The sequence below is a fragment of the Stigmatopora argus genome, chromosome 4 (assembly GCF_051989625.1).
Source record: "Stigmatopora argus isolate UIUO_Sarg chromosome 4, RoL_Sarg_1.0, whole genome shotgun sequence".
NCBI lineage: Eukaryota > Metazoa > Chordata > Actinopteri > Syngnathiformes > Syngnathidae > Stigmatopora > Stigmatopora argus.
Window position 1 is genome coordinate 2,132,607 of NC_135390.1, and position 18,649 is coordinate 2,151,255.

An 18,649-nucleotide genomic window follows, 5' to 3' on the forward strand; every position below is an offset into this window, starting at 1 on the left:
CGTCTGAGTGTTGAAATAAAGAGGCACACATGCGAAAGTTGGCTCCGCCGTCTGATGCTGTTATGGATATATTAACAGTTATATAAAAGTGCAAAGTTATCACAAGGTGGTCATGAGGAAGCTGCGGGCTGGCCCATCTGGCGGTCTTCCCGGCTGGCCCGCGAGTAAACGCAAGCTGGCCTGTCCGGCGGTCCTCCCGCCCGGCCCACAAGGAAACGGCTAACTGGCCTATCCGGCGGTCGTCCCGGCCGCCCACCAAGATGCGGCCGTCAAGGCAGTTCGGCAATCATTTGGACAGTCTCACGAGGAAGCGGCCGGGCACCTTGCCCTGAACAATCTCTGGAGGTACGACAGCGTTGTTGCAGATCGACTCAACCTGAACGGTCTGTGGGGGGACGATGTCATCCTCCTCTGCGTCTGGGAGAGGATCCCCCTACTGCATTGTCGATGGGGAAACAGCTGGCGGGGGCTCGGCCGTCGACATTCTCCCTGATCCACTTGCCCTGCTGCGGTGCTTGCCGACGCATTCAAGCAAGCGTCCTCCTCGCCATCACGGAGACGAGAGACAAGCTGGACACTAACCCAACGTGGGTTTCCACACAGACCACCATGCGGAGGGCCATGGTAAATGGCCAAACACGAATATCAGTAGGGGTTCGCTGACAAATCGTCCGGGTATGCAACCGTGGGAGAGGAGTCCATAATGGGCTGACACCAGGGATAGCCCTTACAAAATCAAAAAAAAGGATGTCCGGAAGCTATCCGCTCCGTCCATTATGGTGCGAGTAATCTTTTCCGTTCAGCTTCAGCTGCGGAGCGGAGCAGAACCCATGAGCAGGAAGCAGACGGGAAAAAGGAGTGCTGGTGCACAAACTTAAGATTTAATGGAAAAAGCCTTACAAACTAAGTCTTGGGAAAAAACTTTAAGTAAAAACTTAACTGCGGAGGAAAAAAATGGGGGAGACGTACACCGACGAAAGGCGAGCATAACAATACACAGAAAATACTCGCACACAGACACACAAAAACATGGGGTTTAAATACACTGACAGGGGTTGAAGACAATCACAAACGCGTGGGTCTTACAAGGGAGGGAGAGCCAAAGAGAGACAGAGCAGGCGAAACTCATTCAATCATGAGGACAGGACACACAAGGAAACACACCCAAACAACCAAAATCCCAACAAAATATGACACCTTGCAGTGACTCTATATTGGCTTTAGTAGACTACTACAGTTGGTATTATGATGTAATGACAATACAACAGCTGAAAAAGTCATTGATTCTATTGATCGTGTGTTGAGTAGAAATAATAATAATCGGACATAGGCCCTGTCGTCATCATCAACAACAAAAAAGCCTACTTGTCATCACACCCAGAAACTGCGTATGACGAAATTGGTGGTGCTTCTCCATAAGCTGCGTTTACTCGGCAAAAGACCTAAATAAGTGATAGTTACGGACTTGTAATTTGGCATTCTGCTGTTATGGATACAGGTCACTTACCTCTCACTGTCTTTCACTTACCTTAAGTCAGCTAGTAGGAGGCAGATCACCACCCAAACATCTTTTCATATTACCTCAGAAGGGAATGTGTGTTGTGTTACCGCAAATTTAGAGTTCTGATGGATGTGGGGAAAAACTGTCCTTGAGCCTATTTGTCCGTACTTTGTGGGACCTATAGCGTCTGCCAGAGGGCAGCAGCTGGAACAGATTGTGACCAGGGTGGTAAGGGTCCCCTATGATGTTCCTGGCTCTGCTGAGGTAACGAGGGCTGGCAATGTTTTCCAGTGAGGGCAGAGAGCAGCCGACAATCCTCTGGGCAGTGTTAATCACTTTCTGCATGGCCTTTTTGCCTGCCGCCGTGCTTCCAGTGTACCGCACTGTGATGCAGTACGCCAGGATGCTCTTCACAGTGGTTCTATAGAAGGCTATCAGAAGCTTGGTGCCCAAGTTGTTCTTCCTAAGGAGCCTGAGGAAATGGAGTCGTTTCTGAGCCTTCTTCACTACTGCTGTGATGTTTGTAGACCATGAGAGCTTATCCGTGACGTGGATCCCCAGGAATTTAAAGGACTGGACCCTGTCTACACATACTCCATTTATGAGGAGTGGGGCCAGATCTGTGCCGTGTTTGCGAAAGTCCAGGATTATTTCTTTAGTTTTCGTGGTGTTCAGTGTGAGATTGTTCACCGAGCACCACGAAGACAGTTTGTTGACCTCATCTCTGTAGGCCGACTCATCCCCTCCTGAGATGAGTCCGACCACAGTGGTGTCGTCAGCGAATTTGCTGATGGCGTTAGACTGGTGGGTGGGTGTACAGTCGTATGTGTACTGGGAGTACAGAAGAGGACTCAGTACACAGCGTTGAGGGGAGCCAGTGCTCAGTGTAATGGAGGAAGAGAGGTGGGGACCAAGTCTAACAGTTTGTGGTCGGTTGGTCAAGAAGTTCGTTATCCAGCAGCAGATTGAAGAGGATAGTCCAAGGTGGGAGAGTTTGTCAGTCAGAATGTCCGGTTTTATGGTGTTGAAGGCTGAGCTATAGTCAATGAAGAGCATCCTCACGTAGTTCCCATGGTGTTCCAGGTGGCTCAGTGCTGTATGTAGAGCAATGGCGATAGCATCCTCAGTGGACCTGTTTGCTCTATAAGCAAACTGGTGAGGGTCAATTGAGGGAGGGATTGTATTCCTGATATGGCGGGCTACCAACTTTTCAAAGCACTTCATGATCACGGGCGTGAGTGCAACAGGCCTATAATCATTCATGCTGTCAATGGTTGGCTTTTTGGGGGACAGGGATAATGGTCGTCCGGGGACGAAGTGTCCGTCAACAAAGTGTCCGTCGACGAAGTGTCCGTCGACGAAACGTCCGGTCACGCTTACCATTAGAGCCATCAATGAACCTCAGGTTATATCTGAATTGTTCAGAAAATTCTGTGAGATTAATTGAGTAAAGCATGTGGGAACAGCACCAAAATGAGCTCAAGGCAGTGGAGTTGAAGGACAAAATGCATCACTGATAAAAAGAATCAGACTTGCACATTGACTTGATTCACAATGGGAGAAAATATGCTACAGTTTATCGTAGGATGAAACATCCAACCACCAGCAAAAGTCCAGCCAAACTCTTGTTCAACACGAAAAGGAGATAAAAATTACTGGACATCGGAGAAGCAAATACTACTGCCTTGGATGTACGTGACAAAGATGCTGAACAGAAAGCCAATGGAAAAATATATGCAAACAAGCAAATAGGTGCTCAGTGTTCAATACTGAACATAGGTGTCAGGCCCAGGACCAGACAGCTGGGAGGTTGCTCTTCTCACCAGCACCTGATGGCCTAGACAATGGGAGGTGCGGCTCATCAGTCATCAAGGAGTATTTAAGCCGACCAGAGCATGACCACATCGCTGGATTGACTTTATCAGTTCACTGTAAAGTACCCTCTCATGCTAACTCCTTGTTTTGCCTCATCTGTACCCAGGACCTTGACCACGCTCACGACCATGGACCACGATCCCAACCACAACCACGCATTTTGTACCTTTGCTTTGGACCCCTCTACGGACCTCTTGGCTATTGACCTCCACGCTACGCAAGACGACTCCACTAGGCTTCTCCCCCTGTACGTTCGCCTGATACTCAAAATAAACAGAAAGCTCCACGTCCAGCCTGTTTGCGTTTGCCTGCTTTGTAGTGTTGAGGTCAGATTTTACTTTTACATAAATGTTTCAATTAGAATTGGTTTATTATCGTTCTCTTGTACTTCACTTTACATCGATAGGTAGATTGACTGTCTTATTTTTTTGTCTGTATTGAGGTCAAATTATGGTCATTCTAGGAATATGTTACAGGCATATTTTCGTCTCCTGTGTGTGGTTAAGAGGTTTGGCCAGCCTTTTTCTTGACTAATTCTTGGTTGGAATCATTGTTACAATCGGGGAGTGTTATTGTGATATTGTATGCCTTATTTCATCAGCTTCAATCAGAGGAGAGTGCATCTCAGTCTATGCTTATTGTTGTACTATTTTCATTCATGTTTTGTGTTTTGCGTGTTGGTCAGTTTAAAAAAAAGAAGTTTTCGCTTTTGATGGAACAAGTGGAATTTGAAAAGGGCGTATGTAACAGTTTGTTACATCTTTGGGGAGACGTCGAGGCAAGGTTACTAGGAATAGGACCCAATCGCGGGGACGAGGGAAATAGTGCTCATACCAAAACTTTAATAACTTTGGCAGGATCTTAGAAAATAACAAAGACTTAGGAATCAAATCACAAAACCAAACCGGACTAGGGAAAACACGGGGAATCGAGAAATGAGGTAACGCAGACACATGGCAAGGAAAATAATAAGTGGGTTTTAAATAGACTGAACAGGAACTCATTTTGAATCATACGCAGTTGCGCAAGCACAACGACAAGCCAGGAGGGACAAACAAGAGTAGGGAAACGAACATCGGAACACAGGGAGAAGGCAATGGGAAAAACAACAACAAGCTACTCCTAACACAGTTATTGTAATTTTGTATGATTATACTTGTTCACGGGCGGCCCAGTGGCGTGAGTGGTTGGCGCGTCGGCCTCACAGCCCTGGGGTCCTGAGTTCAAATGCAGGTCGGTCCAACTGTGTGGAGTTTGCATGTTGCATGTTTGCTGTGTGGGGTTCCTCCCACATTCCAAAAACATGCATGGTAGGCTGAATGGACACTCTAAATTGCCCCTAGGTATGGGTGTGAGTGTGCATGGTTGTCTGTCTCCTTGTGCTGTGCGATCGGGTGGCCACCAATTCAGGTTGACTCTGGCCCGGAGACAGCTGGGATAGGCTCCAGGACCCCCTGCGACCCTAATGAGGATAAAGCGGTTCAGAAAATGAAATGGGGAGACACTTGTTCACATTAGAAAGCGAAAAGGAAGCCGTCGAAAACTAATTACATTGCTGCACATTTACAGTAATCCCTGGAATATCGGACATATTAAATTTTTGGGGGAAGTTCATAAAAATATGAAAATCCACACTGAAATTCGCAGAAGCCACTCCCCTGTCCTCCGCTTGCTAATAGAACTCAGCACAGAAGTGAAAAAAAAAGTTGTTTTTTTAAAATAGGGGTGACCCTACTTCACGGTTTTTCATTTATTGCGGCCATGTCTGGTCAACATTAACCGCAATAATCAAGGGATTACTGTACGGTTTTGCTAATGTTAATAGTTCTGATATAATTTCAGTCTGATGGATGATGTTCCGATTCGTTATCTCGTCACAATATTGCAGACTCACTTCACATTATCACTTAACATTACCGGAACCAAGGAAGCAGTAGATATTGTTGATGTTTTAGTTGAATTACTAAGAAGGGCAGAAATATTTAAGTATTTGAGACTTGCTGTTGCACATCTTTATTATGTAAGAGCGATGTGTTATGAGTAGTAGAGTGATGAAAATATTGTTTAATGGAGGACAGACACTGTGTTTTTTGTCAATACTTTACAATATATAGTAGTATTTTTTATATATACTGACAGACTTTCTACTTATCCCCTCTGGGTTAGCCAGTGAAACAGTCAAAAAAGCATGTTAGATTTGGCATGTTCTTTTTGTTTGTTTAGTTTTTACTCTGTATGCCCTTCCTTACACAACCCACACAAGCGGAAATCGAACCACCACAACAGCTGCAAGGCATTTAGACCAACTAGCCACTACCTGGGCAAATGTTATATACTTTACTATAGTACGTACTTTTTATAATTTATTATTTTATACTGAGTGTATGTGTTTTGTACACCTATGTATTACTTTTATAGGGTATAATAGTTATGGGACATCTCTTCCGAAAGCACATTATCTTGTTAATATATTATTGTTCAGAATTAATTAGCTAATCTGATAACACAGGCTGCAATTGATCTATCTGCAAGCAGCGACACAATAAGCACTTTAAGCAGGGAAACGCTCAATAGCTTTTTACACAATTGGCACTCTCCCAGCGTAATTGGCTGACACTCGTCTAACATTTTGGTTTCACTCTCAATGTGAGATCAATGGAGGATATGAGGACTGAATTTTGATTACTTTCTTAACAAGCTCAACTCAGTGTTTTTTAGCTCTAAACTACCACTTCCATTACCATGACATATCCCCTTAACAGCCAACTGTGTTTGTCTTCTGCCGTAATCATGATAGGGTTTGAGAAAATTGATTTAATGGTAATGTAAAGTGAAGTGGAACAGAGAGATTTCCCCTGTACTAAGTTTGAAGTTTCTTTCATATTTTTGAACTGAAGAATATTTGAGAAATTATACATTCGTTTTCCATACAGCTTATCTTCACAATATACAACTATGTTAATGCCCTTGCAAGAGCGCACAGAAGGAAAAGAGTTGTCGTTTTATGTCATCTGATAGATCTGTAAAACAACTTCAGGAGCAGGTTAAGAAAGAGGGAGACCAATTTCAAGGAGATAAGTTTATTACCAGACTACAGGATGGGGAGAGCTCGAACGGCTGCGAACGCACAGCCTATTCGCCGCGACTCTCTCCGAATGAACAGTTTGTGCATCTATTTATATGTGAAAACATGATGCTGTACAGAGAAGATAACAGAAACAGGGTGTGGGCTGATACGCCCAAACAACTGTAGAGCTCATGTCTCAACATGACTCGACATTTTTCATTACTCACACCAAACTGATGCAATACTAACAAGCAATTGCAAATAGTAAGTCAGCATATCTTACAATTCCTTCCTGTTTGTGAGTATAAAAAATATTGGAACCTTGTTTGTTAGCGATGCTACTTTTGAACAAAATTCTTCACAAATTACTTCAAACTGGAGTTTAGACCGACAAATCAAACCGACAATCATGGTACCTTCGACTGTGGCATCAATGGTACGTTTGATTAAAGCTGAGAAGCAGGGCAAACAACAGGTTAGGATAACAAGCACGAGAGCAATAACAGTTAAGAACAGTACTAGGGCTTTCAAAAGAGTCTGTGTCCATGAGCCCGAGAGGAACCAGTCAAGCCATCCCCGTTGCGGAACCGGATCTCCCTCAGTCGGTCCCTTATATCCCCAACTGAGCAACGGGACCTGGACGATGATGGGCGTCCTGGCCGACGGGCTGCAGATCTGGAGGGCCCCTGACCGCTTCCGGAACCAGCTAGTGGGGCACTCTCCAGCGGGATGTGCACCAAGGTTCCGGGAGGTCCCCTCATGTGGTGGAACACAGAGCGGTGATGACGATGACCAACCACTTCATTCTTGTACTTGTCCACAGTGGGACTGATGTATCCAGGTTTCTCTTCCTTCGATTTTGACGACGGTGATTTGGACTTCTCGGCCTTGTTGTAGTCGAACTGATGTGTTGACATAGGCCTGGAATCTGGAGTCAATGGTTTCCACAACGTAGTGTGTTCTTTGCTGTTCCTTGACGAGTACTAGGGGAACAGAGCCATCAGGATTTTGGAGGAGACTGACCAGTGTTTGTGTTTGAGGGGGACATCCGAGCCCCACACTGGATCATGGTTGTGAGCTCCAACACTCATTCATCAGCTTTGACGGTGGTGGCCAACTTGGTGAAATTAGCGGTCAAAATCACACGGTGAGGTCCTGTCCCAACGTGGAGATGACCAGCACTTTTTTTATCACCTTGACGAGTACCAGGTCGCCTGGGGACAGGACGTTCTGTGTGGGAGACAGAGAAGATGTCGGCAGATCATTTGCATTTATCACACTTCTTTCTTAGAACATTTTGCATAACCACTGAGTGAGAGAATCTGTTTCTCCTTTCTCTTCAGCTTTTTTGGATGGGCATATCTCAACCCACTTGGTAACTGTGTCAATGATCACCAGACAGTACTTGTATGTGCCACTTTGGTTCAGTTTGATGAAATCAATGATCAGAACCTCTAAGGGATATGTCCCTGTTTGCCTTGTTCCGCGCTTGGGTCGTTCATTGCCTTGAGAGTTGTGTCTACAGCAGAAGAGACAGTTTCTATAATTTTTTTAAAGTAGGTTTGGAGACCTCTGGGGCTATACTATCCCTCCTCTTGAGGCATGGCTCCTCCCATGGCTCAATTTGGCAATCACTTCAAACAGTGATCGTGGGACGCATGGCTTGTTTTCTACTGCATAGAGGCCGTTCTTGTGTTGAGTGGCTCCTTCTGTTTCCCATTGTAGCTTCTCTTTTTCTGGTCGTTTATTTTAACCCTTTGTAATTAGGTTTAGTCTCAATTGAAACCCTTTCACCTTTTTTTCTTATATGGAGACAATAAAACCAATATTAAAAAGTTATTTCTTTTTTATGTAGTCAGCCAGATTAGCCTCATCATGCAATTCCAATCGTCTAGTGAATAATGGCGATTTGTATGGTAACACAATTTGGGTGCCATTATCACTAGAAATCAATGTTTTTTTGGAATTTCATATCATGCACTGTCTTTGTTTTTTCTTCTCAGTGCGCCCAGATTCCCCATTTCGCATAGCAGATTTGTTCCTCCACTTCTAGTTTAACATTTGGAGTATTGCTGCTGCATTTTCATCAAAAATTTCATGGACTAAATAATTTTCCATAATGTGTCATTGCCATCCCTGAAAAAAGGGCTTATTGGCGATTTCAGAAATGGATTTAAAATTTATAAATCATTTTCCACCTTGATATCTGATCGATTGATTATATCTTGGTGTTCGGCCAATCAGAAACACTAAAAGACAAACAACCATTCACGCTCACACTCAATCAGACATCAGTGGTCTGCAATTTTTTCATCACTAGTGGAGAGCGCCATGCCCAGTCTGGGGCTTCTTGGCAGCTAACCACCTTTTGCTGTCCTATTAGCAATAATCATTCCCAAAGGAAATAGGTCAACGTCATTTGGTTGACATCAATTGTTTGATGCTTATGCAATCCGTATATCATTAATATTCTAATAGTCATTAATATGAACCACGCCAAAGCATATTTCGCCTGCTCAGGGCAAAACAAGGAATGTTTCCTGAGCACTGATAAACATTCCATGCCTCTTCCGTCCTAGGGAAATCATGCCTATCCTAAATCAATTATTTTATCAAAACCAGCCAGGTACAATTTACTTAATAATTTGGATGAATGCCATTTCTGCATTGTTATTTTCATGTTTGATATCATTAACAACCAAATAATTCTTAATACTTAATACTTAAGGTCTAATTCGCAAATCACCCCTATATTGCTAACACACCCAAGGGTAGATAAAATCACTGGCTGAGTTGCTCCTGCAACCGACTTGTCTAACCCCCACCAAAAAGACGTGTTTACTTAAGATAAGAGCCATTTTCTGTAGCTCACTGTTATCACAATTCTGTCGTCAACGTACGGGGCGGAGGCTTCATATTCGGGGGGGCGTTCCACTTCTAGTTGCAATAATCTTTTCTTCATGCTTACAAAACTCTTTTCTATTCACTTACAAAACTCTTTTCTATTCACTAACCAAAATCTTTTCTATTTACTTACCAAAAATCTTTTCTACGTTCATTAAACCTTCCACATCCCTCAAATTGGGACAGAAACCATGCCTCTCCACCCATCGCGGCAGACACAGGCAACCCCCCACACTACGCATCCGCACATACCCCACATCTGGCAACCCTCCGATCTCCATTCTGCAGTGTGGCAACAAACCAATCTCACTTGTTGCTTTCTGATCCATTTTAATCACTTACTTAATAGTTTAAACAACAATTCTATTCTAAATTTACCAAATTGATCTCAATACTTGGTGATTCACCCAATATTTCTGAACACACCAAGATCAGATAAGTCCCTGACTTTGTCTCTTAGCGGAGTCCCTGACTCTATTCTTGTTCTACCTACGTTGGTCCTAGACCACAAACTATAATGTTCTACGTACGTTGGTCCCAGACCACAAACTTTTATGTTCTATGTACGTTGGTCCCAGACCACAAACTATTATGTTCTATGTAAGTTGGTCCCAGACCACAAACTTTTAATACTACCGCAGTGATAATACTCATTCAAATTATCACACTTCACGGAGACAGAAATCAAAGGGTGAACTCACGATCTTTCTCGTTCCGAACCTGCCCTAGTTCGGGGAACCCGTCACCAGATCACCGGAGCGGCGAAGAAACAGCCGTCGGGTTTACCCCTTCAATGGAGGAATGGAGGATGCTGTCGACAGTCTTAATTTGCCCTTCGTCGTGCTCCGTCTCCGCTCTGGCAATTGTTGGCGTGTTGGGTCCCGGGTTTCGGCACCAAAGTATGATAGATATGTAAAAGAACTTCAGGAGCAGGTTAAGAAAGAGGGAGACCAATTTCAAGGAGATACGTTTATTACCAAACTACAGGATGGGGAGAGCTCGAACGGCTGCGAACGCACAGCCTATTCGCCGCAACTCTCTCCGAATGAACAGTTTGTGCATCTATTTATATGTGAAAACATGATGCTGTACAGAGAAGATAACAGAAACAGGATGTGGGCTGATACGCCCAAACAACTGTAGAGCTCATGTCTTAACATGACCCAACATTTTTCATTACTCACACCAAACTAATGCAATTACAAATAGTGAGTCAGCATATCTTACATCATCAGGGACTCCTTTTGGTGTCCTGTGCTTGCTGCTGCTGTTGTTGTTGTTGTTAGGCCCAGGCGCCTGAGGATTACCCTCAGCAGCGTTAGAGCTGTCACTGGAATGCGGATTAGTTCATCCAGGGGGTAGCCGGAGGTGTGGGGCAGTGCGACTATCTCCGACTGGATGAACAACGTAGGGCGCCACGTTCCTGGGTGGCAGCTCTGGGTGGTTTGTTGGATTCGCAGGCCACGACGGGCGGCCTCTCGGGAGACAACTCGTGAAGGTTCCAACTGTTGTCTCCCTGCTGCTGCTGTTGCGGCTTGGTCTGCCATGGATTAGTTCCTGTATGAAGGTGCTGTTTTTGGCAGTTACGGCAGCATTCCTCGGTTGATGGGTATTTGCGGTATGGTGTGGAAGGTGCATTCGGACAGTGAATGGGCATGATGATTTTGCCTGTCAGAGGCATGTTGATGGTCTGCCGTTCCAGAGCGGTTTCCACGTATAGTTCTATGGCAATCAGTATTTGTGCGATGGTCTTAATGAGGTTGTTGGCCGAGTCGAACAGTAGTATCATTTTTATGAACCAGCTGGGTATTGTCTACATCCTCATCTGATCATGGCCTTCTTGTTCCAGTGCCTCACATTTTGTGGGTTGGTGTCTCCTTGAGATATCCACCTGTTCAGGTGACTGTGCGGCGTGATGTTGCTTTGGTTCAGGTTGTGTATTTCCTGCGAGTATACCGTGGCCGTGTGCTCACTGCCCGGCCTGTGCGTCAGGTCAAACTGCTGCATGATGTACTTGTTCAGCCATACCTCTTTGCTGGCCATCCTCTCATACGGTGTTCTTGCCTGGGCGCAGTTCTAGGATCTGGTCGGCCTTTACGAGTTGATCCCACCCATAGTGTATATTGTGTTGGTCGTGGTTGGGGAATCGGTAGATGCCGTATCCCGTGTTGTTCAGGTTTTGGTAGTATCTTTCGTAGTCCGGCACTCTGTAGTAATCCTCCAGTTTACTGAGCTCCAGCATGTCCTGTAGGTCCATGGAAGCCTCTGGGAACCTGGTCAGGATTTGGCTCAGGGTCCTCAGACAGCCCTTCACCATGGTGTTTTTCAGTCTGAATCTTGTGCATCTGAATCTTTTTTGTGTTTTTTCCCAAGATGGCGCCATCACGCGGCAGCTGGTGGCATTAGCTCTGTCCACTCTTATTTGTTTTTCATGTTTTACAGCCTTTCTATCTTTTTTATTACATTTTAATACTTCTTAATACATTCCTTTTTACTTTACTTTGTACTTTTTACTTTAATGTATTTACAACTTTCTTTGTTCTGTTAGCCTGACTTCTTTCTGCTACTTCTTTTTTGGAACCATTCAGCCATGCCTACGCTGTCATACACATGGGACTAGCTGTTACAATATGCAGCAGAAGGAGCAACACCTCAATGCCGCTGGAAATTCGGAGCTGGACAAAAGTGCCGGGAGAAGAAGCGACACTTCAGACCAACCATTCCATCTATTATTATGGGGAAAGTGAGATCCCTCCCCGATAAGATGGAAGAGCTGTCGGCGCTTACCAGGCCGGAAATGGAGTCGAGGGGTTCTACTCTGCTACTGTTGATTCTTCAACTCCAGACTACTGAGGCACTGTGCGGATAAGCTTGGAAGTGTCTCTGCATATTTTCAACCTCGGTCACAGTCTGCAGAAGTTCCACATCTTGTGGAAGACTTCCTGTGTGTGGTTCCAGTTTTATCCAACTCTACAACGTATTTTTCTTGAGTCTGTATCCCTTTTTGCTACTACAACAAAGATGGCGCCACTCAAGTGGCAGCCGGTAGCGGTAGCTCCGTCCGCTCTTGCTTGTTTTGTGTTTTGCTGCTTTTCTGTCTTAATGATTTGATTTAATGATTCTTAATGATCCCATATACTTTGCTTAGCATTGTGCTTTGTTTGTTAGCAGTAGCCTGCTATTGTTTTTCCCTTTGCCTTTTCCTTACTCTTGTTTGTCCCTCCTGCCTTGCCGTTGTGCTCGCGCAGCTGCATGTGATTCAAAATTTGTCCCTGTTGTGTGTATTTAAACCCCAATGATTATAATGTTATTGTCGGATCGTCTGCCTAAATTCCCTTGTCATGTATCCACGTTACCTCATTCCTCGATTCCCCGTGTTTTCCCTAGTCTGGATTGGTTTTGTGTTTCGTTTCCTAAGTCTTTGTTATTTTGTAAGATCCCGCCTAAGTTGTTAAAGTTTTGGTTATGAGCACTATTTCCCTCGTCCTCGCCTGCTTCCCCGCGATTGAGTCCTAATTCCTCGTAACACGCCTCGACGTCACCCCGAAGACGTAACAGAACGATCCGACCACATGGACCCAGCGAGAAGCCGCCGACGCTCTCACCGACGCCAGCCACCCAGCTCGTACTCCACCGATAACCCGCCCCATCGCTCACTCCGTCGCTCCTGGTTACTCACACAACTAAGTGTGAATACCCGAATTCCGTCGCCCCTTGTTCATCACCCGAGTTATCTGGATTCAAACTCCAGCTATTCTTTTCCTCAATGGAGGGAGAATCCAAAGCCTCCATCACCCCCTGTTGAACGCCCCACCTGTCTTTGTTTGGACTCAGATTTTTCTGATTGTGAGGACGGTCGTGAGCTAATTGATTTGTGGGCTGGAGATTTTGACTCGGACTGTGATTCCCTCAGCTGATTTGTACTTCGATACACCCCCCAGAGGACCTTGACCCCGACTTCTTCTCAGATTACTCCGACCAGGATTTGCCGTGTCGACTGGCCATCTACAATTGACCACCACGTGGCGGCCGGTGGGGAGGCTCAGGTAGGAGTTTGGAACACCGCCCGTCTTGTCTTTGTGGGGAGGCCCAGCATCGAAGTTTTTCCTTGTGTCGGCTGGCCTTCTACGATGGAGGCGTCCTCCCGGAGGAGGCGGCGTTCGCCGCGCTGTAGGGAGAAGCGGAAGGAGGGGCTGGACGCTCGAGCCCCTTAATTAGCTCCTCGCATCCCCGTGCCGGCTGGCCCGCCAGTCGCACCCGTGCCGATGCCGCGCACCAGATTCTTCATGCCGGCTGGCCCGCCAGTCGCACCCATGCCGAAGCCGCGCACCAGATTCTTTGTGCCGGCTGGCCCGCCTGTCGCACCCGTGCCAAAGCCACGCACAATATTCTCCGTGCCGGCTGGACCGCCAGTTGCACCCATGCCAGCTGGTCCGCCAGTCGCACCCGTGCTTGCTGGTCCGCCAGTCGTACCCGTGCCGGCTGACCCGCCAGTCGCACCCGTGCCGATGCCGCGCACCAGATTCTTCGTGTCGGCTGGCCCACCTGTCGCACCCGTTCCTAAGCCACGAACGAGCGTCCCCGTGCCGGCTGGCCCGCGGGTCATCCCCGTGCCGAAGCCCCAAACCAGGTTTCTGTGCCGGCTGGCCTGCGGATCATCCCTGTGCCAAAGCCACGAACCAGGTTTCCCGTGCCGGCCGGCCTGCCTAGTTCCTGCCCGCCTAGTTCCTGCCCGCCAAGTTCCTGCCCGCCAAGTTCCTCTCCGGCCCCCCTAGACGAGGGGGTCGATGGCGGCGACTCTCCGGTGGCCCCCCGAGCAGCCAGGGTAAGGTGCCCGACGACTTTTCTAAGATTTTGGTGTCTGTTAAGGGCAGGGTGCTTGGCCATCACTTAAAGGGCCAGCGGGGATGCCCGCCGGACCGGCCACTCTCACTTCTCACAAAATGCCGGTGCGGACGCCCGCCGGACCGGCCACTCCAACTCCTCACCAAATGCCAGCGCGGACGCCCGCCGGACTGGCCAATTCCACGCCTCGTCTCAGGCCGGCGCGGACGCCTGCCGGACCGGCCCCTCCCACGCCTCGTCTCGGGACGGCACGGACGCCCGCCGGTCCGTTCACTTCCCGCCTGGTCACGGGCTGGCACGGATGTCCCCAGACTATGTTAAGTTTCTTTTTTACTTCCGTAAAGATTCTATATTGACTAACTGGATCCTTCTCTGGCGCCTCGATCAAGAACTTTGATTCACTCATACTAGCTCGACATCGTTGTTGAGGAGCTTCTTCTTCCGTGCCCACCTGAGGGAGTGCGTTCTTTGTGTCACCTGTATTTATACCCCTTTGGTTTACGCCCTACAAATCTGGAAGTCACTAACTGAGTTCTCAACCTCAGACGGCCTCTTTTACCCTTGTCCCATTTCTCGAGTTTTATGTTTTCATCAGGAGTGAATGAGATTCACGCAAAATCAATATAAAATGTAAAAAAATAACGGATAATTTAAACCAAACTGTTATTATTGTTTTTACATTAACTGAAATATTGTGTTTTTGCAAGCTATTGAAAAAGTACAGCATAACGAAAATAAGTATAAAAGTGAACAACATATAATTTGTTGATCATTTATTGGTAAATTCAAATTTCCAGTTTTTTAGCCAGTCCTTAACCCGCACTTGCATAGTGTGCAATGTGCAAATGTAGGTCCTTTTGGAGACGGCTTCAACGTGGGATATTTCGTCGAATATGAACCAATAAACTTCTGCAAGTGTCTGGATTTCTTATGAGAAGTTTCATCCAAATTGCCTTCTAAATTGCCATCCATTTTGCGCTTATTCCTAGCAGGCATATTGATAAGACTTACCAGTGCTTTGTACTCCTACTCCCTTTAGAACAGGGATGGCCAAGTACGGTCCTCGAGAGCCCCAATCCAGTCTGTTTTTACATAAAAGATAGGTGATTATCTTGTGTTCATCGAACACCTTTTAGTTTTTCAACATCACACTCAATTAATTAATTAATAATTTATAACTGTTATTGGCGTCTAATTTTTCCAATAGATCCCAAACCATTTGATCTATTGACACCAAGTTTACAAAAAAGATAGATGATTACCTTTTGTTTATCGAACATCTGTCAGTTTTTCAACAATACACTCCATTTATTAATTATTAATTTATTATTGATATTGTTATTTGCAAATAATATCTTCAATAGCTCCCAAGGCATTTGACGTATTGACACCAAATTTACAGAAAAGATAGGAAATTACCTTCTGTTTAACGAACATCTTTTGGTTTTTCAACAGAATATTTATTTTATTATTTTATTATTATTAGCACCTAATATCTTCAATAGCTCCCAAGAAATTTGACACCAAATTTACAGAACAGATAGGTAATTACCCTCTGTTTAACTTTTAGTTTTTCAATAAAACATTTCATTTATTAATTATTAATTTATTACTGTTACTAGCACATATCTTCAATAGCTCCCAAACTCTTTGACGTATTGATACTAAATTTACAGAAAAGATAGGTAATTAGCTTCTGTTTAAGGAACACCATTTAGTTTTTCAACAAAATACTCAATTTATTATTTATTAATTTATCATTGTTATTAGCACCTATTATCTTTAATAGCTCCCAAACAATTTGACGTATTGACACCAAATTTACAGCAATGATAGGTAATCAGCTTCTGTTTATCGAACCTTTTAGTTTGTTAACAACACACACCCACACACATATGGTTGACATTCAGATATTTCCTTTGTTAAAGAGCCAGACAGCTTTGAAGGGTTGCTTGGTTTTATGCTTTTCCCCCCTGGTGTCCTGTCTGAATGATTGCCCATTGTGTTTAGCTGTCGTTTCTCTGCCCCTGGTGTATTCCCTGCTTGCTCCCTCGTGTGTTCCCCAGGTGTTCCTAATTGTCTCGTCAACCCATATCAGTCTCTATAAACCCCACTGATTGTTATGTCGTTCGTCGGATCTTCTGCTTTTGTTTGTCCAGGCCATGTTTCGACGTTACCTCGATCCCGGTTCCATATGCCTCGTTCCTTGCTATCCCGTGTCTCCCATTGCCAGGTTTGGTTATGTGATTTGATTTCTAAGTCGTTGTTATTTTCTAAGATCCTGTTTAAATTATTAAAGTTTTAGTTTGAGCACCACCTCCCTCGTTCCACCTGCTTCCCTGCAATTGGGTCCTAATTCCTCATTACCTCGCACGACGTCTTGCCAAAGGCGTAACACAGCTGATGGGAGGAAGGATCTGTCGATGTGCTCCTTCCTGCAATAAGGTTGCAGCAGTCTATTGCTGAAAAAGGTTTGGTGGGACTCCATAAACCAGGGCTGCCAACTACTTCAGAATTTCAGGAGTTTCTCCGGAAATGCAACTCAAACTTTGGAAGTCCGGACAACCTCCCTAGACTCCGGAAATCCCCAAAAATGTGCACTTACATCTTTTTAAGTAACTGTTTGAACTGTGCCTCGTAAGCATCTCTTTACAGGTGCCATTTTCAGGGGTCAAAATGATATTGCTTTGCACAACGATATGTGCAGTATTTTAGGTCCGTGCTCTATTCTTTCCCAAACCCTCCCCTTTCACTCCCACATCCTGTCATCACTCACGTCCGCCTTTTCACTATATAAAAAAAGCGCGTCGGCAAGCAATGCACTTCTCATTCTCCTCACACTCCACTTCCTCAACTATATTTTACATCACATTAATTTATTCAACGTACTCTTCCAAAAAGAAGAATCCATGATTAAGGATGTGATTCCAGAAATGGAAAGACTGCTAGATAAATCTAAACTCTTATATAAATGTATATTTGTCTGTGTGTGTATCTGTCTGTGTGTGTGTATCTGTCTGTGTGTGTGTATCTGATTGATCCCTATGGACTCTGAAAAGGCAGAACCGATTTTCGTGAAAATTCACAGTATGCTTTAGGCGTCTGGGAGTGTCATAGGCTAGGTTTGTGTCAAAGCACCCCCGATAAGTATTGGAAATCGATAATCGAAAAAATCGGGTTTTCAAAAAAAAATTCCGATTCACACCGAATTCGACACACGTTTGTAAAATCCCATCATAAGTGTTAATCTGATTTCAAGAACATGGGTCTCTTAACAGCAAAGAAAATCGATAAAATAAAATAAACAAACCCATTTCAACTGCGACGGAACTGCCAATTTGAGCTCGACGGAATTTTGGGCCAAGCCGCTCAGTGTTTAATTTAACCGTTTTGGTCCCCAAAAGCAAACATAAAATGACAACCCTTTAATAAAAGCATCTTTGTCTGTGTGCGTGTGTGTATCTGTCTGTGTGTGTCTGTTCGTTCCCTATGGACTCTGTTGGAATAATGATTAAAACCTTTTGAATCATTATTAGTAATATTTAATTAAAATAGGAAAACATCTTTCAACATAACTGCTTACACTTGCAATGAGGTACCTTGTGACGTCGTCTTAGTCCCCAAGGCATTCTAAATTGCAGTAACTGAATCATTGTATTTAATTGCGACACTCGAAAAACATGTTGTGTAATCAGTACAATAACACCCTAGATGGTTAGAAAAACAACTGTGTGAGAATTGCCGAAGTAAGCATTAAAGTTGAACAAGGCACCCAAACAACGGTGTGAGGAATTGCATAATATTTTCATTATAAGGTAAACAAAGCATTCTAAAGTAAACCAAGCAGTATTATAATGTAAACAAAGCAGTATTATAATGTAAACAAAGCATCCGTATTTTCAAACAATAATGCGATTATCGCCATCTGCTGCTGGAGTCCCGTCAAAACAGTCCTGTTGTGTTTTGCTGAAAAGCGTCCGAAAACAATGTGTCCTCGAGCTGTGGGGCCTTGAGGAGACGATGGGGAGGAAAAGTGTCTGTGGTCCCATGAATTAATTTATAGCCTTATTACTTATTAAAAATGCTTACAACACATATAGAAACATTCCATAATAAATCTAACAGACTCTAAAACGGCTAAGCCAATTTATCTGAAAATTTACAGTTATGCTTTGAACGTCTGTGGATGTCATAAAATAGGTTTTGTATCGAAATTTTTCCGACAACTATTGAAAATTGATAATGTCAAAAATGTCAGATTCACACCAAATTTGACACACGTTCCCAATCTGCCGTCAAGTGTTAATCCGGAGTTTCAACATCATGGGTCTCTAAACAGCAAAGAAAACCGATAAATTATAAAAACAAATACGTACGCTCCTATTGCAATTAAACCGTCTGCTGGATTCCAACAAAAAATGGCAGGGTTTTGAATCTGGCCGTTCAGAAGGTCCATG

The 18,649-nt window shown here is 44.7% G+C and overlaps 1 protein-coding gene and 1 long non-coding RNA gene across 2 annotated transcripts in view; both read right to left on the reverse strand.

Moving 5' to 3' along the window:
• Nucleotides 1-4,742: 4,742 nt before the first annotated feature.
• The window catches only part of LOC144073582 (single-minded homolog 1-A-like), a 61,019-nt gene continuing 47,112 nt past the window's right edge, over nucleotides 4,743-18,649 (reverse strand). The window contains exon 12 of the mRNA XM_077599544.1: nucleotides 4,743-4,838. Within this exon, the coding sequence (XP_077455670.1) occupies nucleotides 4,783-4,838 (56 nt within the window). The 3' untranslated portion in view covers nucleotides 4,743-4,782. The remainder of the gene's footprint in view (nucleotides 4,839-18,649) is intronic.
• On the reverse strand, nucleotides 6,441-10,392 carry LOC144073242 (uncharacterized). Its single transcript, XR_013300036.1, has 2 exons — nucleotides 10,049-10,392; nucleotides 6,441-7,673 (listed from the first exon to the last, which is right to left on the reverse strand). It is a non-coding gene; the product is annotated as an uncharacterized LOC144073242 (long non-coding RNA).